Consider the following 26,417-nt stretch of genomic DNA (forward strand, 5'->3'; position numbering starts at 1 on the left):
ATTGTTCTGCTCATCGTTGCCGCCACTAGATTTGGTGGTCATCACTCTTATTTGCTCGTCGCCGTCACCACCTAGTTTCGCTATCTATAACTTGTCATCTCCGAATCTACTCATTTTGGTATCTACAACTCCAAATTTGCCCGAGTTCGCCTTTCTCCATGTTTGGTTTGGCCTTTCTTGATGTTGAGATGGTTGTGGGAGAGAGATGGCATTGGTGAGTTAGCTGAAATCGCTCTCTAAATCTAACAAGATGATTGAATTTCACCAAAAATTTTGACGATGACCAACAGTATTGGAGGATGATTTTTGCGTTTGGCTTGCTAGATTTTAGCTTGGTGAGTGATTTGGCTTCCTTGTTGGAATCAGACTTAGATCTAATAAATTAATTAAATTTTTTAAGTTGTAAATGTTCAATCAAATGGATTTTAAAATAAAATACTTTAATAACACTAATATTTATGATTATATTTTCTTTTATCAGTAAATTACACCAAAAGATGTTAAAAACTGTCTTAGAATGTATCTTACTTAACAAGGTGTGTAAGGTTAGATATATATAAGTGTATATATTTATATATATATGCACACTTTGAATTACCCTTATTGAAAATATATATATATTGAAATCCTATTTTTAATATTGAAGCAAAATAAGACATTAAAAAATAAAATAACATATATTTATTTTTACATATTACAAAAAAAAAAATCAAACAATCTTATATTAAAATAAGATTTTTCTCTTCATGGTCCAGGAAAATAATATAAGAATTTATATATATATTTGTTGCCTTCCAACTCAAATCCTCAAGATGTGCTAGGCTGGGCATTACCATGTCTAGGCAAACAAATTTGTGATTTTTTTTTTTTTTTGATGACTTAGCTGTTTGAGATTCACTTGCCTCATTTTTTTAGGAGACTAGACTTTCTTTTAAATTCGATTTTCGGTTAAATCAGATGCGATCGTAAATTAATATACTTTCAAGTGGATACGCAACTAGTTCCTATTAAATAAAATATTTCTATCTTTACCAAAAGTTAATTCTTCGTTACTTTAAAAAAAAATTAAAAACTTTATCATTTGTGCTATGTATTGAGCACGACAACAAGGATGTGTGTATATATATATATATGTTTGTGTGTGTATGTGTATATATGGTGCGAAAGAAAAAGAGAGAGACGGGGAGATTATGGTCGACGATCGAGAGCGGTTAAAAAAGAGAGTGGGTTATAGGGATAAAATAAGAATTTTAAAATTATTAAGGATTTGGTAGAGTGTGGGTTGTAAAAGAGTAAATTTATGGGCTGTGAATAGAATTTTCTATTTATTTATGTTCTTTACTTATAATTTGGTTGAAAAATACAAAATTATTGCCCTGTTGATACCAAAGTAACCAAACAGGAATCGGGTTAAATGTGATATTAGCACAATTCGGGGGTCACAGTGAAGTAAGTATTAATCGAGGGGTAGCATGGGTTTTTCACCCATTCTCCCATCAATTCGGCCCAAATTTTTCGGGCTATTAGCAGTGTCTTTTACCCCCATGGGCCATCTTCTCGTCGCTTCGCTCTCTCTCTCCCCCCCCCCCCCTTCTCTCTCACAGCTCTCTGGGCGGCGATTAATGGCGTTCCTACTCAACAAAGCATCTATTCTCTCCCATCTACGCTCCAATCCTGAGGTAATTCTTCTATTTCTCTCTTTTCATGTATATAATATGATCAACGAACCAGTGGATCTTCCCTTCATTTTTCCGACGTATACTTGATTGCTTGTTTTGGTTTTGCTTTCGATTAATAAGTTACGCGTTGATCAGCAGCAGAGGACTGAGGGCTCGATATGTGTGCCGCGTCGGGAATTCCATGTGGAACCAGGGCCTCGCGAGAAGGCTGTGAGTGTTGCCTGTCTCTTATTGATGTTTTTCCTCTTTCGATTAGCCTTAGGTTTTATCCGAGTTTGTATATTGAGATATGTTCTTCATTGTTATACGTTTTTAGAAATTTGTTCAGAATAGTTGGATCTTGGAAAGGACCCATGGAAATGGAAAAGAAAGCTTGTTTGTCGCCTTTTGAGGTTGTGCTGTTTCTTAGATTATTTGGTTAAAAAATGATGTCTTTCTCTATCAATTCACCTTTATTGACATTATTTTTACTGTTAATTTTTAGTAAGTGAACAATAATTTCAATAGAGAAAAGAATGAATGGAATAAAGCATATTTGACTTACGACTTAGGGTTGGTTAACTTTGCTAATTTCTGTTTCCATTCTATCAAGGTCAGACATTGAGGACCTAATTCACTTTCAAGATATTGGATCTGTTTATCTGACTGTCCTTCTGTATGGACTCAAAATCAGCAGCATATTCTTACTCTTCATAGCTTTCTCAACACCACATTTTGCAGTTCTGCTGCCTTCTTGAAAGATTTTGGCCCTTAAGAAAATTAAAAGCTCCCTTACTAATCAAATACTGAAGAGATATTCTGCTAGATTTTTTCTGAGGGCATCACAAGATTCACATCATACTAAGTAATTTCCTCTCGAATTTCCAAAATTTTCTTCCCATCCGATTTCTTTCTTACATCTCATAGTTACCTGGAAACTGATTGACATAGTTATCTTCCGTATGGTTAATTGGCCTTGTATGTATCTTTCATGAGTAGCATATGTATTTAAGACATTTAAGATTTATTTAATTAGGAATACTAATGCTTTGTTTTTGTGTGAGTTGCTTTCTTTATGGGTTGAAGTGTTAACAAGAGTAGTAAAGGAATTGAGCCTACACAAATTTGAGACAGGGATTTCTATGTAAACTGCCTCACTGCTATTATTGACTTAAAATGCTGATTCCCACCCATGAGGCTAGGCTTTGTCGGGACAATTTGACATAATTTCTTTTCATCAAGTATGCTTCCAAACATGGATAGAGGGTTGGCAGGGACCATAGCCCTGCACAATCCCTTCAAAAAGAAAACAACATATCAAACCTCTTTCCTACTATGTGGTGTTGGCTACATGAACTCTAGCTCACCAGTCATGTTTGTCTATAGTTTTATCTTTTGTAAAACCCTTATAAATCATATTATACTTAATTGTCTTCCACAGTTTTTCTTGGTTTTGGTTTTCTTCTACCTCTTTTGCTAGATAGTAGATACTTGTTCTTCCATGTAATCTACTCTACTCTACTCTACTCTCAGGAGTTTGTATTGGTCTTTTACTTGCATGATCATACCATTTTGATTGTGTCTCATGTGTTTTATTTTCAATAAGTGTCACTCTTAACTTTATTACAAATAATCTCATTTCCAATTTCATGTTTTCTTATATGGTTTCACTTCCATCTTAATGACCTCATCTCCATTATGCTCATATTTTGTACATGTTGATGCTTTATTATCTAACATTCTGTATCATACAACAAAGCTGGCCTTATAGTTGTCTTACTAAATTTTCCTTTAGCTTTAATAGAACCTTACTATCACATAAAATGCCAAATGTACTTTTTCATTTTATCCATCCTGCTTTATGGGTAATATCCTGCTTAATCTCCACATCCTTTTGGATGATTGTCCAAGACATCTGCATTGATCTTTTCTTGGTATAACTTGATCTTCCATTTTTATCGTAACATTATCCACTCCCATATTTTTATTAAACTTATATTCCATATATTTGACTTTCAATATGCTTTAACTTAAACCTCTAGATTATAAAATGTTCCTCCATATCTCAAGCTTAATATTCACGCCTTCTTTTGTCTCATCCACACAATGCCCTTTCAAAAAGTTAGTTCACAAAATTTTCAATTATCCTTATACCCATTTGAATATGTATGAGAAAAATGGTATAACTATTGGTCCTAGCAATTACCAAAACTTTCTCATAATATCTTACCTATGTCAATATTTTTGATTGTTTAGTTAGTTCTTCACAAATTGGATACCACCCTACCTTAGATCATTTTCTCTTTTACATTTCATATGTATGCGTATTTCTAAATTTTAAATATAGTTATTCAAGTGATTGCTACTATTGTCCATTTCATAAATTACAGGTAAGTAATTATAGCATCTTCAAGTAATTCTTGAAGTGAACATTATTTTTTTATTATTTTTAATGAAATGCCACCCACCTGAACAATTTTAAGTACTGAAAAGATCTTAGTGTATTTTTTGAATATATATATTTTAAAATCTTGTTTGGCATTCAGACGATTATGAACTCAGTGATCTGCATTGAGCCTTTACCTTTTTGCTCTTGTGATGGGTGAACTACCATTACATATTTAAGTAGAAGTTCCTTGATGTATGTCATTGGATATATTTTGGTAGACGAGACAAAATAAAATGTGAATACTAAACCTATTATTGTGCTGTAACAACTTGGAATTCAAAGGCTTCAATTTGAGAAAGTTGAAAACCAAATTGATGAAATATAAATTTTGTTAAAATACACATGTGAATTATGTCCTAGCGAGACTTAATGATAAAATTTTCATAAAAAAAATATCAATTTCAGTATCTTGGGTCATTGTTGAAAAAGAAGGGAATATTGTTGAGATTGTTTCTCAGAATCAATGTTGGATGGTTAAACTAAAAAAGTGCATCTAGCATTTTTATGTGATTATAATATTGCTTTAAGCTAAATCGGGGTTTCATTAGACGATTATAAGACCATTTGTTATATCTTTTATTGCACAAATTGTTGGGCAGTCAAGTACCAATATGTGCAAATGTAAGTGTAATAGAGATGAAAATGTTATAATGGATGCATGACCTTACAAGAAAATACAAATTAGAAACAAGATTCTGCAATAAAGTTGGAATGGTGCCTATTAAAGATAAAGGGCAAATTACCCAAACAAATACCCAACTTTCACCTTGTTCTCAATTCCAGACTCAAATTTTTATTTTTTCAATTGGGAGATCCAACTTTTCATTATTTTCAATTAGTAGACTACAATTTGTTGCTGTTACATTTTACTGTTAATTGTTGCCATGGCAAACTGAGGCGGAAAATAACACATTCATGTGGCTGCCACATCAAACCCCCCAGAGCCTAGAGGCTGAGAGCTGCTTTTGGGGATCTTCGTCATCTTCTTCCTTTGCATGACCCTTCAGGAGACACACTCCTCAGCACAGAGAGGATGATACTCCACCAGAGCTGACCTAGAAACCTGATGTCAGGCCCTAAGTCCAATCCAAGACACCTTACCTCTGGTGGATCCATGATATTCAGCACTGCTTTGTGATTGCAGTTGAGCACCTCTAAGGAGAAGAATTTGATACTATATAATTTAACTCACATTTAATGTGACAATGTTATATATTCCCTTTTCCCTGCCTGCTATTCATATCATCTTTTTATATTGCTATTCATATCATCTTTAGCAACATCAATTTGGTACATCTATTAAATCTCCTTCTGTTGCCCAGAAATCCCTGGTTATTTAAAACTACTTGAAGATCAATCACTAATAATATGGGAGTCTCCTATTGATAAGCCATTCAGTATTTTATCATCAGGAACATTTATATCTGCCAGCCAACCTCACATAGTGGGATAAAGGTTTGATATTTTGTTGTTGAACATTTATCCCTGCCGTTCCCCACTAAAAATCATTGCAACTAAGAATTACTCCTCCATTGTGTCTTTCATTAATTTGAATTGGAATCCTTATTCTGTTTAATTTGGAAGAGAAAAGTTGTTTCCTTGATTATTTCAATCTTCTATGTTATTTCTTCTTTCCTGTTGGGTTCCTATGACACAAACCAACTCTTTCTGCTGAACATTTTTTCCTGCCATTACTTGACAGGTCATTGTATTACCATTGTTATTTTTTGCCTATTCTATTCTATTTGTTAAAAGATGTATTATTGAATTTTTTTGTTTCTTATGCCTTGTTGTTGTGTGATTCAAGAAGCTAAATACTCTGTCCTCTATGGCCCCTGATATGAATAATTATCTTGTAAGCAATATATGGATGGATCATTAGAACCTTTTACAATTTATCTTCTGTTGTTCTTGTGATCCAAAATTCCTCGTCTATAGCCAGTGTGGTACTTGTACACCATGTTTTTCAAATATAAAAATTCTAGCAAGTGATGCCTGTAAAACTAATGACTTTGCATTTTACTCTTGCTTCTTTATATCATGATACAATGGATTTATATATCCGACTTTTTATCGACATTTTTTCTATCTTTGGAGCTATGTCCAAAGTGGCATTCTTATTTTCTCTGATTTCACTTGGTTTTCTTGAAGATCGGCTTGAACTGAGCTTGTTACCTTGCAGCTATTGGCAGAGGATCCATCATTGAAGCGGTTCAAATCACATAAGAAAAATGTGTGGCGACTCAAGAGACTTGGAGATGTTCTCACAATTGTCGTTGTAGCTGGTAAGCTAATATCATCTTCTGTGAGTCGGATTCACTGGTTTTATCTTTTAACCGAATTCCATTGAAAATTTTAGCAATTTATATATACCCAAAAGAAATTGAATCATGTCCTATGTAATGAAACAATTGCTTTGCTGCCCGGTTGTAGCTTAGAACTTGTTTTTTGGGTTCAGGATGTTGCTACGAGATTTATGTAAAAGCAGTAATGCGAGAGGAAGCTCGGAAGCAAGCTAGCGGGAGTGCATAATGAAGTTGTTTTTGTACCATTTCATGTGATTCAGCAGCTCTCTCTCAAGAACATTAGGATTTTGCTTTGCTTTCCCTGTCAATAAGCTTGCTTAAACCGGATAACTTTATGCCTTTGATATGACTTGGGGATGGAATTTGATTTCAGTAATGGCAATAATGCCCTGGTGAGTGCTGGCCCAACATTCTTCATTCATTTTGTTTTGTCGTCATTAACTTCACAAATCTTAACATAACAAAAGATTATTATATAATAAGATGTATGTATGCATATGACATGATTTTGAGCTATCATTTGTATATATATGTGCGAGTAGTTTAAGCAAAATGCAGTTTTTGATTATGTTGTAAAATTTTTGCAGTCCGGAGAATTTTTTTTTTATGAAAATGGTTTTAACGAGAATAATTTTTTTTTTAGTTGAATTAAAGGTTATTTTATCTTCTAATTTTAGTTTTTAATGACTGAAGACTGAAGTTGTAGCTTCTTTATTTTTTCTTCACGGGAAAAAAACTGCTTTTTTTTTTTTTTATATAATATGAAATCATTTTTTCACTTGCCTGGAGTGAGTAGTATAGTATAAAAGGAGGAATAAGAACCATTTTATCTAACTTACGACACAACTGAATTGAAAATTAATTGTCCGTACAAAATCTTTATTAAACTCTTTAACTTAATTTTCTTTTAAATAAAAATACAGCAATGTTTTCGAGTTAAAACCCAATGCAAGCATATAATGGTGGGGCTCACCTTCTCTCTCTGAATTTTCTTACATTAGACAAATGTTATATTATTTCACATGATTAACATAATAATTTCAAATAAAGATATAATTAATGTACAAATGTTAAATTATTTCACACGATTAATATAATAATTTCAAATAAAGATATAATAAATATTAAAATATTTTTATAAATAACTTGGTTCATCTTTTATACAGAGATTATACAGAATTTAACGAGAGAATTTATGATTTTTTTTATTCTAAATTATGTTTTTATTGATTTAAGTAAATTTATTACATCATTATAGAATTGAGAACATATATTTATTTACACCAAATTAGGTTAAATTTCTACACTTCCTCCTCTTATTTTTTTTTTTATATAATTGAATCTTAATTTTGAAGATTATTAACAAATCATATTAGTTTAGATCATATTCCTAACAACTCGTTCAGCATTTCCTTTGTTTCTGTTGTGGATTCACAATTTCACAATTATGGGTCAAAATTTGGGTGCTGAGGTTGAGTTCCTTTTTGGGTGCATTGAATTGTTTTGATGCAATAAAGATAGGTGTCACTGTCGAACAATTTATTATTATATATAATTGAGGCTAAGCATGGTGAAGGTGCTGTGGATGTGATCTGTGCCTGATTAGCTTGTCCACATGCTGAGCAGCCTTTATTATTAAATCAACCCACCAATTTAGAGCAAACAGCCAACTACTATTGCCAACTGACATTGCCCCTCACTTCTTCCCCCACTTATTCTTCTTTCATATCTCCCATTCTCTCTCTCTCTCTCTCTCTCTTTCTCTCTTCAAAATTAAAAATATTTAAAGAATAAAAAAATGAATGATTTCATTCAATTTTTTAGGATTGATTTTTTTTCAAAATTAAGACTATTTAAAAATGAATTTCCCAACCTGTCCACTCAAGGGGTATAGTTGTACCTTCACACACTCAATAAATTGACTAGTTCAAATTCAAATATTATTATTAAAAGAGTATTAAAAATATAAAAATATCATTATTTTGAAAGAGTATTATATTATTTAACAAAGGAAAAAAGAGTATTAGTTTAAGTGGCAAACAGCAAACTCCACTTCCTCCTTATATTTTTAATGATTTTTATTATTTTAGGTAACTAATTTTTTTTTTTTTTATAATTATAAGGTCCAAATTTGAAAAATACTCTAAAAAAAAATAATGAATCAATATTTTATTATGGTGAATTATGTAAGTGGCAATGTGGACAGCTAATGTTAATATTTTGTCAAAAGGCAGACACCAAACAGTGCCAATAACGCCACAGTCGCCTCGTCTTCTTCCTCAGCTGTGAAACGTGGTCTCCGGGCGAGAAGAAGCCGTCTTCTTCATCATACAAAGAAAGAAATAAATAAACACAAGAGCAAGAGAAACCCCCCTCCTTGTCTTGAACAAAATTCCCGGCTTTCTTCACGCATTGATTCAAGCTCTGTGCTTTGGAAGATCGGAGAGCAGAAATGGCCACTTTTGGAGGAACAACTCAAAAGTGTAAAGCCTGTGAGAAGACAGTTTACTTGGTGGATCAGCTTGCTGTTGATGGCAAAGTCTATCACAGGCCTTGCTTCAGGTGCCACCACTGCAAGGGCACCCTCAAGGTAAACCAACCCCCCTCATCTTCTTCAATTAATTTTTTTGGGACAAACATGCATTTCGGGTGTGCACCGAGTAAGCTCACGGGTAATGCGCACCAACAAAGCATGTGTAAATCAGTGTCTCTAGGCTTGCTCCAGGGAAAATCCCTCGTATTCACACTCTCTGTGCTTTGCTTTTTTATTTTATTTATGTGTAAATATCGAATTGCGGATATGAATGTATTCAAAGAATGTTTTGTTGTCATTCGATTGATTGTTTTTCTGATGTGGGTTGGATTTGAGGGCAATGGTTTCTAGCTTCTTCGGATTTTTTCCTTTTTTTGGGGGGGGGGGAGGGGTGCTTTTGTTACTCTGGAAAGCAACTATTAGGCGACTCTGATTGTGATGAATAGGATGATGAGTTGATGATCTCTAGTTGAGTTTTTAGATAATGATTTTCCTCTCTATAAGTTGAGAACTATAAATTTTTGCTATTTATTGGATAAATATTTTCATTGAGTGATAGATTGAGACGGGGTTGTCATTTAGTAATCACCTCTTTAGATATTGAACTTCTTGTCATCTGAATTCCATCCTTTTGGGCATATTTGTGCTCATTCTTTAAGCTTGCCAATCACAGTTTGGTGCAGCGAAGGGGTAGAAGATATTAGACGGATAGTAGATAATTTTATGAAATCTCTGAGTGCTGTGGTGGGGTGAGAAATGCACAATGGAATCGTGACAATCTTTATTATGATCTAATTTTCCAAAATCACAGAGATGACAAGGAAGTGCCCTCTGGTTGAACTTATGATCTAATTTGGGCGCCTTTGATGGCCTAAATTTTTCAAGGAAAATGTAATTTTTTCACCTATTTTTTAACTTTTGCATTGTTTGATAGTATTTTTTTTTCAGGGAACTTATTTTCTTACTAATGGTAAGTTCCCTACTAATGGGGGGAGGAGATGGAATTTTCCTGGTAATTGAAAAATGGAGGTGGCGGCCGCTGGGACGAGAGGGCAGGCTGGGGGGTTTTGTTTGGGAGAGAGAGAGAGAGAGAGAGAGAGAGAGAGAGAGAGAGAGAGGGGTTATTTAATAAATATAAATATATAAATATATGTATAAAATGTGAATATGTAAAAAATTTAATAATTAATAAATATAAATATATAAAAAGTGAATATGTCAAAGATTATATATAAATTATTTCTTTAGAAAACAAAAAAAAATTAATTTTGTAGTTTCATTTTTTGAGAAAATAATTTAATTAATTTAAAATACGTTATTATTTTAATTTTTTTGTTCAAGATTTAATATTTTTTAATACATTTTCACCATTGAATTCCATGAAAAATGTGTCATTTTTCATGAAAAATAATGCCTATCAAACACGAAATGCTAGGAAAATTATCCAATTCTATGAAAAATATTACCAATCAAACACCAAAAGATGGAAAATAACATCATTGTTTAGGTAGAAAATTATACCAATCAAACAGCTTAAATTTCCAATTTTCAGGAATTTATTTTCCCTAGAATTCAATTCCCAGGAATTCATTTTCTTTACACTCAAATTCCACCCTTGTAATCAAATGCACCCTTATGGTAATTGCAGATTCTTTTTTGATTTGTGATTCGATGAATCAGGCAATGTGATAGATCCCTTACCTGCCTAAATGCACATGAGATAATTCTTTAGCATTTCCACTGAATTTTATTTCACAAGTCATGAATTTTCCTGGAGATTTTGCTTGGAGGACTAAGCTGAACTATGACTTCCTACTAGAAAGTTGTCTGTTAATTTGTTCTGTGATCGGCTCTATCATGGTCGTTTCTTCTGTGGAAAGCACTCTGTCATTGTTGCACTACAAGTCACGCATTTAAACTTTCTCCTTGTGAGCTTTGAGATAGCTATTAGTTGTTGCATGACTTGTGGCTTAATTGAATCAAATGCATTAACTCAAAACTTGTAGCTGTCACCGAGACGCCCATCAAAACTATTAGAAAATTGTCTGTCACTAAATGTTCTGTTTCTGGTGTTCTGGTACAGTATCTTAGAGTACCTACAATATTTTGCTTCTCTTTAATTCTCATACGTCAATGTTTTCAACTTATCTTTCTTAAAAGAGTTACGTTCTTCTTTGCAGCTTGGTAACTACAGCTCGTTTGAGGGTGTCCTGTACTGTAAGCCTCACTTCGATCAATTGTTTAAGATGACGGGCAGCTTGGACAAAAGTTTTGAAAGTATTTAACCTTCTTTTTCTGTAGTTTGTCAGGCACTCTTGACTCTACTCAGTTTTTTAAGCTCATCAATGAAGCATCCTTGTGTAATTCCTTGTTTCCTTTTGCCATCTAGGTGCTCCAAAAACTGTGAGAGTCAACAGATCTGCATATCAGGTATTAGATAATGCCAATTTCAACAATCCTTTTCTCTTGGACACTGAATTCATGTCTAGGAATTGAGACTAAATTAGTTAAATCAATACATATATGTCATTATCTTCTTGTTCTTATTAAGAGTGGAACTGCACAGGGCCACAACAACAGCAAAGTTTCAAGCCTTTTTGCGGGAACTCAAGACAAGTGTGTTGCATGCAAGAAAACTGTTTACCCTATCGAAAAGGTACAGACTAGCACTTCGTGTTCATTATAAACGGGCAGTTAAACAGTTTGCATTGAAGGAATCATTTGATCAGTATGAAGAAAACTTTACTTGCTTGTAGTGACAGAGAATTTAGAAATAGTGATACCGGGAGTAATTTTGGGGCTGTTTTCTACAGGTGGCGGTTGACGGCAAGTCGTATCACAGGCCGTGTTTCAAGTGCGCTCGTGGAGGCTGCGTGATCAGCCCGTCGAACTACGTGGCACACGAGCATCGGCTCTACTGCAGGCACCACCATTCCCAGCTTTTCAAGGAGAAGGGAAACTTCAGCCAACTCGACAATCACTGACAAAGGGGTTGGTGTGAACGTAGCATCTGCTCGATGCAATGGGCGTTGAATCAACAGCAGGCTTCTGAACAGAGCCAGAGATTCAATCAGAGGGCTGTCGCTTGTGTATCCTTTTTGACAAAAGAGTCTTCATACTGTTTGTTTTGGTTGCAAAATTTGAAGAGTTGAGCTACTGAATGAATAAGAGAGGTTGGAAATTGAGGCTTTTACGTGTTCTTTTAGCCCCCATTAATAAACCTTTGTGTTAGCTCAAACTCAAAGGCTCTGCTTTGTGCTTTGCCTACTCCTGCCAGATCAATCTCCATTGACGAGTCCTTAGTTTTGCTTCTTTGATATAATGGGGCCACCTTTGTCATTCTTTGAACATCTAGCTAGAGAGTTTTCGACATTTTGTTTGTGGTTTAATGTTATTGTTTAATGCAAATTTGTACTCTACTTTTTGACCACTTTATATGTCATTTCTAATAAGTTAAGAATTATTTATATTTTTTAATTAGACCTTAAGAGCGTGCTATTTATCTTTTAACCACCTTGATTTGGGCTTCCTTAATTTGTTGCTCGGCCACATTTTATATTCTAACGAACTCAATGTTCACAATCATGCTATAAATAAAGATTACATGTTGGACCCCCACGCAGCGATCGAGAGCGAGCTCGATTTGCTCTTTAAGAGGTCTTGGACCGTAGACTATTATATAATCAATTGTAGATTCTGTGTTCAAACTTTAATCTTAGGTTTTGTAATTTAATCTCCCGCAAAAATTTTGGGATTAAACTGTGGGGGCCCTCAGGATGAGGAATTTCACCTTTTACTCCCAAAGATTATATGTTGGACTGCTAAATTAGTAGTCTAACTGGTCGGCAAAAAGTTTAAAATTTAAATTATTAATGAGCAACATTTCTTTACTCTTTGAAGTTTAATTAATTATCTAAGATAATTAAATAAGATATAAGTTTGTTATGAAGAGTTAGGCCTCAGGGAAGCTGCTGCCTGCACATATATGAAAACTAGAATCGAAAATGGTTAGCCCCATGCATACCTCAAGGCATGTATTATAGTAGTGTTAATATGATGTTCTTGAATTCGATTATCATTTTGTGCAGTGAGATGAAATCTCACACCTGTTATTTATATTTTCTGGTGTAATTGAGAGTACAAAACACTAGGAAGTATATAAAAATAATAATTTTAAAAATTAAAAATGATTAGTGCCTAAGATATAAATCAATTGACAAAGATAAGTATTATATCAGTATCAATTTGATAGAGATATGAGTTCAAATTTTCTCTTTCACAATAAAGTAAAATCTCACTGTTATAATTTATATCACGCGAGCATGAATATAGGAAGCGCAACAACAATATCTCAAAAATTAAAAATAGTTATTATTATTTTTTCTTCTTCCATGCACCATCATTTTCATATTATTAAGTGGCAGGCATGCTCTCTCTCTCTCTCTCTCTCTCAAAATTGCTGAACTTTTCAAATGCATGCATCTTCGGGGAACAAAGTTATAGCCCTCCCAGGTCTTACGACGGGTCGTCTTCATTTTTGTTCATCCACCACGTTTCTCGCCATTCGCAGATCAACCAAGAACGACCCCTTTGTCCAGTCAAACCCTAAGTCACTCTCCGAGCTACTCAGCCATCGTCCAAGGCTCCCCCAGCTCAAGCAAATCCACGCCCAAGTTGTTGTCTTCCAAGCGGTTTCTTCCTATCCTTCTCTACCCGACTCTCTCATCCACTGTTACGTCTCTTCCAAGGACTTAACCAGCGCCCGAACCTTATTTAATTACTACCCTTTCCCTCCCCCTCCCACTTTGCTATGGAATATCTTGATCAGAGCTCATTCCAAGTTGCGCAATTGTCAAGAACCCTTCAAACTGTTCCGCCAAATGCTTGCCTTAGACCCCGCCTCCCTTGTTTTCCCGGACAAATACACGTTCACTTTTGTCGTCACTTCGTGTTCGCATCAAGCGGACTTGGTGAATGGAGAAATTGTTCATGGGATGGCAGGGAAAAAGGGGCTCGAGTCAGATTTGTACGTGGGCAATGCCTTGATCAGTATGTATTCTGTGTTTGGGAAAATGGAGGATGCCCATAAAGTGTTTGATGAAATGTCTGATTGGGATGTGTTCTCGTGGACTAGTCTGCTTTGTGGGTATGCAAAACATGGGGACATGTGTAGGGCCTGCGAAATTTTTGTCCAGATACCAGTGCGTAATAGTGTATCTTGGACCGTTATGATTTCCGGTTTTGTTGGAGCTGGAAAGTATGTCGAAGCGCTTAATAATTTTCATGACATGCTATGCGATGATAAGGTCCAGGCCAATGAGGCCATTATCGTCTGTGCACTCTCAGCTTGTGCTCATCTCGGGGCCTTAGATCAAGGAAATTGGATTCATGTTTATATAGGCAAGCTTAGAATTCCAGAGAGCTCAAACATTTGTACTGCTCTCATTGATACGTATGCTAAATGTGGGAGGATAGATTGTGCTACTCGAGTTTTTAATGGACTCTCTAGACGGGACGTTCACAATTATACGAGTATGATTTCAGGCTTAGCGATTCATGGACTTGGTAAGGATGCTTTGCATGTTTTCCACCAAATGTTGGCTGAGAATGTAGATCCCAATGAGGTCACCTTGCTGGGGGTTTTAAATGGTTGTAGCCATTCTGGACTTGTAGAGGATGGTTCTTCAATCTTCTACAATATGGAGAGCTTGTGGGGGGTTATGCCCAAAATTGAGCACTATGGGTGTTATGTTGATCTACTCAGCCGTGCAGGTTGCTTAGAAAGGGCATTCGATATGGTCAAGAGCATGCCTATGAACCCTGACATTGTTATATGGAGGGCTTTGCTTAACGGCTGCAGAATCCATCGAAATGCTAATCTTGCGGAGTGCATTGTAAATCACATCGGACAAGTGGTCTCTCGTGGTTGTAATGGGGGTGAGGTGCTTCTTTCGAACTTGTATGCTTCTCTAGGTAGATGGGAAGGAGTGGCTCAAGTGAGGAAGCTAATGGGTGAAAGAAAGGCAGAATCAAACCTTGGGCTCAGTTGGATTGAGTTGGGTGGTGTTTTTCACGAGTTCCAAGTTGCTGATAGCTTGCATCCACAGATAACAGAAATACGGCACAAGTTGAAGGAAGTTATGGAGAAGGCAAGGCTGGGAGGCTATGTTGCGAATACGATGCAAGTTTCATTTGATTTGAATGAGGAAGACAAAGAGCAAGCTGTGGCCTGGCACAGTGAAAAGTTAGCTGTCGCTTTTGCCCTGATGAGCACTCCACCAGGGACTTCGATTAGAATAGTAAAAAATTTGAGGACTTGTGAAGATTGCCACACTGCGCTGAAGGCCATCTCCAAAGTTTATGGCCGAGAAATTATTGTAAGAGACCGATCTCGTTTCCACTCTTTCAGGCAGGGAGATTGTTCGTGCAATGATTACTGGTAGTTATTTGTTCATTTATGTTTGTAATGGGACACATTGCAAGTTGAACGAGGACATATAATCAATATTCCAGATCAATATCCTCCAAACATTTTGATGGACCACCTGTAATTGTCAACAAAGGAGGTGTTTTAAAAACTGGAATGGAGCTGCTCTTCTTCTAAGGACCTCAAGTACCTGTTAGACAAATAAATGAGCTTCCCTTTCCTTCAACACAAAAGCAGTTATTATTATTGCACTGGAAAAGACACATAGAAAGAGGAAAGATGCAACAAACATGTCCACCCATCCTTGACATACCAGGGCCAGTCAGCTTGAAGATTTTTGACCATTTATGTTACGAGGAAGGCATTTTCCTTGATGAGGTAGAGGATACTGCTTCTACTAGCAGAATGATGTGCACCATTATTGAGCAGAAGCTCAGCACCCTCAAGAAAGTCACAGGTTCATATCGATTGGAGAAATGGAGTTGGTGCTAATTAAGTAGGGATGCGTACCATATGCTTATGAAATAGACCTTTAGATTTGGAAGCGTCCAATCTTGCTAGGATGTCTATTTTTGTCCAATTTAGTGAGATGTTGTCAGTGATTTCTCGAGAAAAATCTTAATCTTGTGGGATAAATTTTTTTTCTCTTTCTTTCTTTCTTAATCTTAATCTTTCTTTTTTTTTTTTTCTATCTTTAAGGATGTCAAGATACCCTTATTTTTACGGAAATGGCTCAAGGTGACATCTGTTGTGGAGGAGAGTGATGATATGGTCATTGTTGTCGAGGATAAAGGGCCACCTGGCATTTGATTATATATTTCTTAAATTATCAGCCATTTTTTTAAATGGATAGAATAACGCATATTTTGAACTTTCTGAAGTTGAAGTTCTGCTAACTCTAGCTCTTGCAGGAATACCCTTCAAAATTTTTGAAGTTACTGAACAACTCCAATGGTTGACTGTACTAATGATTGCATCTCAAGCTGTGCGGATCCTTGGTGTTATATTAATGTAATGATTTAGATAACCAAGCATAAAGCAACGCAATTAGTACATCAGTGGCCATATTTTATGTAGCGCGCACACGCCCGCACGCATATATTTACTTTAGTGTCCCACTAGAGAGAAATTCTAATTATTTTCACTAACTTTAAGAATCTAATGTGTTGCACCAAATTTCCTTGCTTATGGTTTCATCTCACTTTGCTGGCACTTGGCAGCAATTGTCCCGTTCAAGTGTTTCCTTTTGCTTAAAGGTACCCAATTTTTAAAACTCAAGGCTTGAAAAGAAAGAAAAAGCAATCCCTGCTTTTCTTCCTCTAGCCTAGTTGCTCTGGAATGCTAAAAGAAAGAGAAGGATCTAAGAGCATCGTGGGTGCCAACAGCAATAATTCCTCGTCTTCCAAAGCACTAAAGATGGTGGATATGATTACCTTAGTCAAAAATGTCCAGGCTTGATGATTACAGGTATTCTTGTAGCCCAGCACTCCTACCATTTATAATTACTTGTGCTTGGGAACTAATCCTTTCGCTTTCTGTGTCTGGCCTGTGGTAAAAAGCTGTGATCCTGTGAAGAATGTTTTCTCGGCAATCATTTGGAGAATATCTACTTTTGCAGTTACTGTAACAAAAATTGATTATTGTTTGTTTGTTTGTTTTTTTTTTTAATTATGAGGAGATAAAATCATAAATAAAAATGTTTGAAGAGTTAAAATTGATGTAATTGCACTCACATATAAGTTGGATTTGTGTTTTTTGATTGTTTGATTTTTAAGTTTTCAATAGGCAGGATGCATTCATTGAGTGTAGCAAACAGAAATTTTATTGCATAATGATCTCTTCCCCCAAAGGGCGGGAGAAAACCTTGTTGAATAGAAAGTTGGATGATGGAATTAGTTAAAATTAAAATTTACCCAGATTCCTCATCCAACAATATTAGTTAAAATATTTTTTAAGTTCATGAGATTAAGTAATAACCCAAAATCTCCCTGTTATGTTAAAATAAGATTTTCTCATTAACATTATTCAAGTATCTCTCATCTACTAAAGCAATCGCTATTATGGTTCCCTTCTGACCATCAATAAACAGTTTGTAGAATGCACCAAGCAAATGCATACAAATGAATGATGCTTTTTCCATGTAGAGATTGTGTTTATACTTTTGATATCTTTTATTCTTAACAGGGTTCCATAGAAAACTCTCTCTGATACTGTTGCATTAGTTGTTATTACCAATTTCTGTTTTTGAGGTCGGATAATTCGGCCTATATATCGATTCCCAGAAGAAAAGAATTACAGAATCATCCATCCACCCATTTCACTAGTGCCAATGAACCAAAGATTTGTTTGAACAAGTTTAATTCCATTAAAACAGCAGCTGATTACAATCATGATGACATTCACCTCTCTTTCTTTTGCTGTACAGGCTCTAACCAGCTTCTTCCTCTCTCAGCAAACCTACCCACTTCAGGTAAGTACTGGACTTTATCTGCACTTCACCAGTTTAAGCAATCTCTCGTACACATCAAGGACATGGACACGGAGTTAAAAGGATCCGAAGCACAATTAGCTTGTGGCCTCAGAGATGCTCTTCAGTGAAGGCTGCCATGCTCTTGATTTGGAAGCAGGGCAGTTTCCGGATGATGCGGTCACCCTTGTTCGATTCCTTTCTTGTTTTGGCACCTGAAATTTTGGGCATAATTAGATAACATATCAAGCCATTATCCCACTGTAAGAGTGGGTTACATGAATTCTAACTCAAATCTATTATTTCTTTACATGACCTACAACTCATAAAGTTTTGAATATCCTGAAAATCACTAATCTCTCTGCGATGGAAGATTGATTGAACTGGAACTATAAGATTTCTGATAAGAAATTCACCTGTTTGCTCTGCACCATCTCAGATCTTCTGTACTGAATCTGAGAATCACAACCAGGCCTCTCTTTCACCACTTCTCGCTTATCAGATTCCGACTGTTTCTTCTTCATCTTAGCATACTTCTTCGCCCACAATCCTCTCATCACCTCTGCAACCAAGATACCGCCAAATCCTGCTTACTGACCATCAAACTCACAAAAACAAAAAAGGGAAATAGGAAGAGAATTAGAGATGGGCAAAACCTTGAGCTGTGATGAGCCTGTAAACATGGCCGAGAGTCAGGGTATCCGTCGGCCGGAGAAGCTTAATACGGGTAATGCGTACAGAATTGGGGTTGTTGCTGTTGGGTTGGTGGTTAGTGGCATCCGAGAAGGTGGTGGTGGTGGTGGTGAGGAGGAGGGCGACATAGTGGCCAGGGTTGGTTTTCATAACCTCACCGGCGGTGACAGGCCAGTAGAGCTTGTCCACTCTGCCACATGGGTGTTGAATCACCAGAGTTGCATTGTCAATGGCTTGGCAATTCCCCATCTAGTCTGTGAATTCTTCTTCTTCTTCTTCTTCTTCTTCTTCAATGGCTGTGAAGGAGATGAATGGACACGGAAGGAAGGAGCCAGAGCTTGACCTCTGTGTCTTTATAGCCACCACATCCCTTGTGGGTATACAGGTAGTGACGCCCAGATTTTTAGAAGCCATACACAATATTTAATAGTACTACCATCCAATCATACGGTGAAATGCATTGATATCGCGAATAAATTAATAAATGATAATTGGTGGTATTTTATACATTTAAAAATTAAATTAAGACCAACTCTTTTGCTTTTACCAGTTGAATACATGAAACATATATATATAATTAGGTTACCATATTGCGTTAATACACTGATATGAAATTATTTTTTAGTAAAACTGATGAGATTATAATTTAAGACCTCAAACTTACCAATATTATCACTCATCACTCTGTTGTAACTTCAATTTTTATGATAACATAATATATCACCAATAATAATACATAAATATATATTAAAAACTTAGAGATTTTATTTAAACCTTTCCATTTTCATAGTTGGGCTCCATTTGAGTAAAGCTAGAGACGTTAATTTAATAGCTGAAGTGACCCCAAAAGGATAATTCTTGTAATATAATTTTTTTTGTTTTGTTGAGTTGCACGCGCTGGGGATGGAGCATGTGACAGCGGTCACTAGCGGACCAGGTGAGGGAGAGAGAGATGGTGCGTACAGGCTATAAAATTTAACGTGTTTGTTCTTTTTAGTGTTTTTAATCTGTTTTGATTTTTTAATTTTTTTAAATATTAAAAATATGTTTATTTTATTACTTTTAAAAATATATTTGTAAAATAAAAAAAATATAAAAATACTCAAAATACGCTGAAAACACAAATCAGAGAAACTACCCCTCTCTAATCTTGATCCCCAATCTCTCGATCACTTCTCTCTCTCATTCATTCTCTTATTTCTATTATGTTCTCTTCCATTATTTCTCTCTTTTCTCCTCTCATCCATTCCTTTTTCATCCTCGACTGTCGACTGCACCTACCATCTCCATTATTGCCATGAGTCGTCGTCGACTATGCTTGCCATTGCCATCATTGTTGTCAACTATGCCTGCCACAACCATTGCCATCACCGCCGTCAACTACACCCCCACTACCATCGCCATCACCGCCGTCTACTACACTCGCCATTGCCCCCGTCGTTCGATATTACTGGTCTTCTTCCTCTCTCTTCTTCATTCTCTTATTGGTTTTTGTCTTAGATCTCCAAAAACCATCGACCATAGTGGTCGGTGACGACTGACAGTGCAATAGGCGGGTGGGTCGAATGATTAAGTTTAGATCTAAAAAGATTTGGTCGTTAAATCTTCTTAGTTTTTGGGTATGTTGGTCGATGGGCTCTTGAGTGTCTGGTGGTTACCTCTGATTGTCAGAAACCACCATCCACGGTGGCCGATGGCAACTGATAGTGCATATATAAGTGTTGGCTGAAAATTAAAAATTAGATTTACGAAAATCCAACCATTAAACTTAGCTCATTTTTGTGTATGTTAACTCTCTTAGCTTGGAGTTTTTAATGGTAGATTTTCATTGTGTGAATCTTCGGTCGGTGGTGGTCGTCAATGTCGAAGAAGATGCTGGACACCAGAGAATAGAAGAAGAAAAGAAAAAAAAAATACAAAATAGTTTTTTAAAATTTTATAGTAAACGCATTTTCAAGTTTTTTATTTGAAAAAATAGTTTTTAAAATGACAAAAAAAAAATATATTTTTAAAAATCTCAAAATAAATACTTAAAATACAAAACTTAAAATGAAATTAAAACTCAAAAGCGAAACAATATGAGAATATCACCTAAACTTCCTCAATTTTGGTTTTTTCGTTATGTCGCTTAAAACATTTAAGCAAATTGATTATATGTTTTTTAAATTTTGTGTCTTTGGTTGGGACACTCTTAAATTTTGCTTCTTTACCTGAATGCTCTTTCAATTTTTATTTTTTTTATCAAATTAGTCTTAGTCATTTAAAAAAAAAATTTAGAGAGTATTCAAGTAAAATATTTACAATTTAAAGAATATACAGTCAATTTACTTAAATTTTTTAGTCATTGAAGCTAATTTTAAAAAGTTTAAAAATTAATTAAAAAAATAAAATTTACAAAGTATTAGATAAAAAAACAAAATTCAAAAATGTTGGTTAATTTATCCTAATATATTTTTTTAAAACTCAAACCCGATATCGTAACATTTAGCATTTGCATAAACATCTTAGCAAATAAGATTATGATTTTCGGAATCTATTACAAAAAGGTAAGGAGATAATTTGATATACAATAACAAAGACTAGTTAAATTTTTAAATTTAAAAATAATGTTGAACTATGTCTAATGCAAAAAATTTAGAAGAAAAAATAGCAAAATATATATAGAGTAGAGAGAGGAATGGTGATGGATGGGTAAATCATATCAAATATCACGAAATTTTGGTGTCGTTTTTAATTTAGTTACTAAATTTTAATTTTTTGTAAAGTGATAACAAAATTTTAAAATATTTTGCAATATGGTCACTAAAGTGATTTTTGTATAGTTTCTCACCAAAATTGCTGACGTGACAATGTTCACATCATCGCCATGTTAACGCCACATCATTGCCACGTCAGCAATTTCGGTTGGGAACCATAAAAAAATTACTTTAGTGGCCATATTACAAAATATTTTAAAGTTTTGTTATCACTTTGCAAGAAATTGAAATTTAGTGATCAAATTGAAAAGAATTCTAAAATTTTGTGACTTTTGGTGTGATTTACCTGGTGACAGATATATAGATGGAAAATGCTATTGGTACACCCATTTTGTACATCTTAGACTACATAAGGGGGTATTATGACAAAAAAAATTCTTCATGAGACGCATAGAGGCGCGTGAGGCGCATGTGAAGCGCAGAATATTATGAGTCATAATACTCCCTTATATATCCCAAAATGTATAAAATAGGTATATACCTAACTTGATTCTATATAGATAGCCATAGCCTCCTCGATGAGCTGTGTCAAACTCCTCCAAAATAATTCCCTCAGTAGAGGTGGGTAAAGCCTTAAAGGGTCCTGATGAGGGTTCACGCTTGGTTGTTGGGTCTGGAAGCAGACGAGTGGTACAGAATCAATGCTTCTGCTTTCTGACGAAACCACAAATGGAAAAAGAAAACATGAAGGTGGGCATGCTGATGCAGGGTCCAATGATCTGTCAAGGATCATCCCTGTCTGTCTTCACATCAGACGACTGACACTTCATGCATAGTGGGCCAATCCCCTCCCCTCTGATCTGATCTCCGCCGTCCGTTTAGATTCATGATTTTAAAATACTAGATTTTACAAGATCCTGCTTTAAAGACATGTATGTATGTTACCAGATACATAATGAATATGATGATGCTGGGCTCATTGCTTTTTGAGTTTGGACACCCCACCCGGTGTTCAGAGGGGAGGAAGAGGAGAGAACAATTCAATGGCTTGGCAACAAAAAGTTCCAGCTCTAATAATTGTCTGGCACGGACCAAACTGGTTTATAGTCAAATGAAAAGTTTGTTCCATATTTGGAATTTGAATTCGTGTTAGAAAAATAATATAAAAAATGTGGTATGTGACACACATATATTGAGTGAATTTTTCTTTAATTTAATTCTCCCCCCCCCCCACCCATTCTCTTTCCCTGAAACACATGTATCTATGATTACAAAAACACTAACACATCTATCTATCTATCTATCTATATAAATATATATATATATGTAGTTTGAGTTAATGATTTTGGTAGGCTTTTTTAGGGCAAGCGTGCATAAAATTTTTATATATTTACTTCATACATATGATTTGTATATTATTGTATATGTCCAATACAAATATAGCTAATATATATTCAAAAAGTAATTATGGCAAATTCTCAACAATAAGGGAAAAAGGAAAACCTTGTTGATGGGTATGCATTCCCCTGCAAGAAGAATGTCTACTTGTAGGGTTTGGCAAGGCTGGTAAGTAATTGGAAGCAAAAAAGATTCTACACACTATAGTCCACGTCCTTCACATATCCATCAAAAGATCTTTCCCACTTGTTTTAGAGCCACAAGATGTGAATTCAAATTAAGCCTTTGGCTTTGAATAATGTTGTCAATGGTGGAGCCTGTGCAGGATTTTAAGAAGGTGGGTAGCATTGGGTCCTTTTATTAGGCCTTGAATATATACTGGTGAAATTAAAGACAAAATATCCGTAGGCCCCCAGTGGTCAATGCCTTGGCCTTTAGCACCATCGTCTGCGCAGAAAGCAACCCCCCACCAACGCAGCTTGGAGAGCATTTCGGCGGTGGTTGTGGGGAAATATTGTATGTACGTTTTGCCTTAGTTTACCTTCGCCTCCATATCCAAAGACATTTCTTATGTTCTCTTCCCACCCTATTGCGCATCAATAATTTATCCCACAGGTTTAGGTATATTGGTTAATTTCATACACTTAAAAATTATATTAATTTTAACATTAAGTATTTTTGGATTTATATTAATGCATATAAGTCAATTTTCATTAATAAAATAGGAATTAAATTTTAAAAAAAAATAAAATTTGATGGTTATGGCAAGAAAAATTAAAGTTCAAAAAATAAATACAAAGTTTAGAGATTAATTGTGTAATTTGCGATGTCATTATTAAATAAAGATTGCTGATATTTTTATTGAAAAATCATAAGAATACCCGATCTTTCAATTTGGACTCCTTTTTCACTTTTCCTTGTCATATTTTCTGGTTTAATTGTTACCATTTATATATATATAATTGAGTACGAAAAAAGGTTTAAGCAGATATAACTGACATGGGCAGGCTGGCCCATGTGACACAGCCCATGGCCCATTTTCGGCCTATGGGTTGACTCCGATTTTAAAAAAATCAGTAACATTCGTGCAAATGCATCGTTGATAATGAAGCCTTTAAGTCAAATCTTTTCTTTGATTCCAGTAAAATTCTGTGTTATAAATCATGTATAATGCAATCTTATGTATGATATAATTTTAAACTTTTCATACAACCCTAAATTTAAAATTATAAAATACTATATGTACAGTTCAAAATTAATGTTTTTCCACTGATGAAATCTGCCTCTATTCGGATTATTTCTCAAAACTATTATGATTACAAGTAATAAAACTCTAAATAATAATAATAAATCAAGAAAGACCAATCCCAATCATCATTCATCTATAAAAACTAAAATTCATTCTAGCTCCAATCCCAATCATCATTCATGTATGAAAACTAAAATTCATTCTAGCTATCTCTATTTATAGGACTTACTAGCAATTAATCAAACAAAAAAGTTAGTCTTTTCTATTTTTGAATATTTTATAAATTTTTGCAAGAAATTTGAATTCAAATATAGCATAAATATGGAAGGTGATTTTATTTTTCTCAAAGATAATATGTCAATAGGGTATACGTTTGGCCCAACTGACTACGACGTCTTATACTATTATCTTCTTCTTAAAGTATTTGGACAACACATTAAACCATGTCTTGTTTTTGATGTTGACATTTATAATTATTAAAGTCGAGATCTTCCTAGTATGTGTGAGATTTATCTTTTTAATTTTATATATCTTTCGTACAATTTTTGTTTAGTTTAAAATTTCAATGCTTAATTCAATAAGTCTTGCGCTAGTTCTTCGTTTACATATACCGTAATCGTCCTCCTCACAAATTTAGAGTGAATGGGTTGCGTAATTTTAGTATTATAATTTAAATGCATGTTATGTTTTTGTGCTTTGTAAGTTTATCTTTGGAAGATGACAAGCAAGATCACCAAAATCAGAGACATATCCAGATTACCTATTGGTAGGAAAAGTACCTTGGTTTATCACCTCAAGAGTGACGACACAAATCAAAAGGCCCACAAGACCGATTACATCATGCAAGAATATGTGCTAGAGAAGTCTCTCAGCCCTCTTAGGCCAACACTAGGAGGCAACGAGAAGGTACATTTTTAATAAGAAAAAGAAAAATGATTTATGGGTCGATTCAATCAACTGATTGATTAGATGGGCATGGGCAAGGTGGCTCGATTGACTCAATTATTGGGGTCGTAAAGATGAATTATCATGCCTATCTTATTTGAATTTGGTTGAAAGCTAAGATTAATTTGACTCTTTTTGTTTTAATTTGCTTGGCACGGATGGGTGCAAGTGAAAGATGTGGTTTTGTGTAAAATCTATTTGAAGAAGTCATCGAGGGAGCAAAACAAACAAGGAGATTATGATGGTGTTGATAATGATCAAGAAACAAATCGAGTTGTCAAGAGAAAGCAGTCAATTACCCAACAAACAGAAGAAATTGGTGAGTAGAGTTTCATGGCAGAACAATGCCAATCAAGCCTACCTTGCAAATCCTTAACAATTGTGCCCATTGGGCCACCAAGATTCAATGATATAAGGGAGTTCAATTTGAACCAAGACAATCGATATTTGATTCAACAATTCGAATCTATCCAGTCCCAATTAACCAGCGATCCTTTAGAGATATTGGATGCATCACAAATGTTCGACGAAATTCCTCACTCAAGCTAAGGCAATTACCAGTACATTATGTCACAACTAGATTTCCATCCTTTCAACAATATTGTTGGTGAGTCATCCATGATCTTTACCATTAGATTCAAAAACTCCAATGTGGCAAAGAATTTGCCAGAGCAATCAACCCAAGATTCAACACGTTTCAATTGAAAAATCATTTGCCCTTAACTTCCATTCCATGCCAGGCCATTCCGCAAGCAACTAACCACAGCTTGAATACGAATCATGCTTACCATCTCCTATTGAACCAAGAAGCACTGGGTATGAAGTATGGGCATGGGTGCAGGGCACAACGTTATGTTGATATGGTGGCAATAGACAGTTCGTTACCGCCGTTGCTAGAATCCTTTGCACCATTTGATAGATGGATTCAAATATGTGGACGTTCTCCATCACTCGAGGATGATATGGTGGAAAAACTTGATTTGTTGGAAGAGGATGATGTCATAAAGAAGCAGGCCACCGTAATTCGCATTCAAATAAAGGTCGATTGGCAAAGTCAAAGTCGTTTTAATAATTTTTAAGTCTCGAGTTCTTTTTTGTTGTTGAAATTTTCTAGCGTCAAGTTTTATTTTAATTTACTATAGATGTTCGATGAGTCTTTTATTTTGAACATTAACAAAATGAATAAAAATATAAAATTAAAATAAATAACTCTCTCTCTCTCCCCATAATATCTACCTACTTTTACACTTTCATAAATATGGTGGAAAATTAATGTTTTTCCACTAATGAAAACCCCCCTAATTCGGATTACTTCTCAAAACTATTATGATTACAACTAATAAAACTTTGTAAATATAATTATAAATCAAGAAAGACCAATCCCAATCCTTATCCATCTATGAAAACTAAAATTCATGCTAGCTCCAATCGATCCATCTATGAAAAGTAAAATTCATTCTAGCTCTATTTATAGGACTTAGAGACTATCAATTAATTATTACCACAAAAAGTTCGTCTTTTCTGTTTTTTAGTATTTTGTGAATTGTTGCAAGGAGCTTGAATCAAATGTAGCATAAATATGGAAGGCAATTTTAT

The 26,417-nt window shown here is 34.9% G+C and overlaps 4 protein-coding genes across 7 annotated transcripts; 3 read left to right on the forward strand and 1 right to left on the reverse strand.

Annotated features, from left to right (window-relative positions):
* The first annotated feature begins 1,519 nt into the window (after positions 1–1,519).
* On the forward strand, positions 1,520–6,932 carry LOC127795969 (succinate dehydrogenase subunit 7B, mitochondrial-like). Of its 4 annotated transcripts, none has more exons than XM_052327967.1 (4): positions 1,520–1,679; positions 1,815–1,889; positions 6,290–6,392; positions 6,566–6,932. In XM_052327967.1, exons 1-4 carry the CDS (start codon positions 1,545–1,547, stop codon positions 6,637–6,639), a joined length of 387 nt encoding a protein of 128 aa, XP_052183927.1. In that variant the 5' UTR covers positions 1,520–1,544; the 3' UTR covers positions 6,640–6,932. The 4 variants fall into 4 exon arrangements, with proteins under 4 accessions (XP_052183927.1, XP_052183928.1, XP_052183929.1 ...); XM_052327968.1 differs by having other exon boundaries at positions 1,523–1,679; positions 1,818–1,889; XM_052327969.1 differs by having other exon boundaries at positions 1,557–1,679; positions 1,821–1,889.
* A 1,717-nt stretch (positions 6,933–8,649) lies between these two features.
* On the forward strand, positions 8,650–12,401 carry LOC127795173 (LIM domain-containing protein WLIM1-like). The gene is made up of 5 exons (XM_052326675.1): positions 8,650–9,003; positions 11,127–11,223; positions 11,336–11,376; positions 11,513–11,602; positions 11,760–12,401. The coding sequence occupies exons 1-5, from the start codon at positions 8,866–8,868 to the stop codon at positions 11,928–11,930; spliced, it is 537 nt and encodes a 178-aa protein (XP_052182635.1). The 5' UTR covers positions 8,650–8,865; the 3' UTR covers positions 11,931–12,401.
* Positions 12,402–13,353: 952 nt separating this feature from the next.
* On the forward strand, positions 13,354–16,324 carry LOC127796042 (pentatricopeptide repeat-containing protein At3g62890-like). The gene has a single exon (XM_052328089.1). It carries the CDS (start codon positions 13,419–13,421, stop codon positions 15,387–15,389), a length of 1,971 nt encoding a protein of 656 aa, XP_052184049.1. The 5' UTR covers positions 13,354–13,418; the 3' UTR covers positions 15,390–16,324.
* Positions 16,325–17,714: 1,390 nt separating this feature from the next.
* Positions 17,715–18,854, reverse strand: LOC127796044 (uncharacterized). Its single transcript, XM_052328090.1, has 3 exons — positions 18,497–18,854; positions 18,257–18,402; positions 17,715–18,055 (listed from the first exon to the last, which is right to left on the reverse strand). The coding sequence occupies exons 1-3, from the start codon at positions 18,780–18,782 to the stop codon at positions 17,939–17,941; spliced, it is 549 nt and encodes a 182-aa protein (XP_052184050.1). The 5' UTR covers positions 18,783–18,854; the 3' UTR covers positions 17,715–17,938.
* Between the last annotated feature and the right edge of the window lie 7,563 nt (positions 18,855–26,417).

Source organism: Diospyros lotus, chromosome 2 (genome assembly GCF_014633365.1).
Source record: "Diospyros lotus cultivar Yz01 chromosome 2, ASM1463336v1, whole genome shotgun sequence".
NCBI classification, from domain to species: Eukaryota; Viridiplantae; Streptophyta; class Magnoliopsida; order Ericales; family Ebenaceae; genus Diospyros; species Diospyros lotus.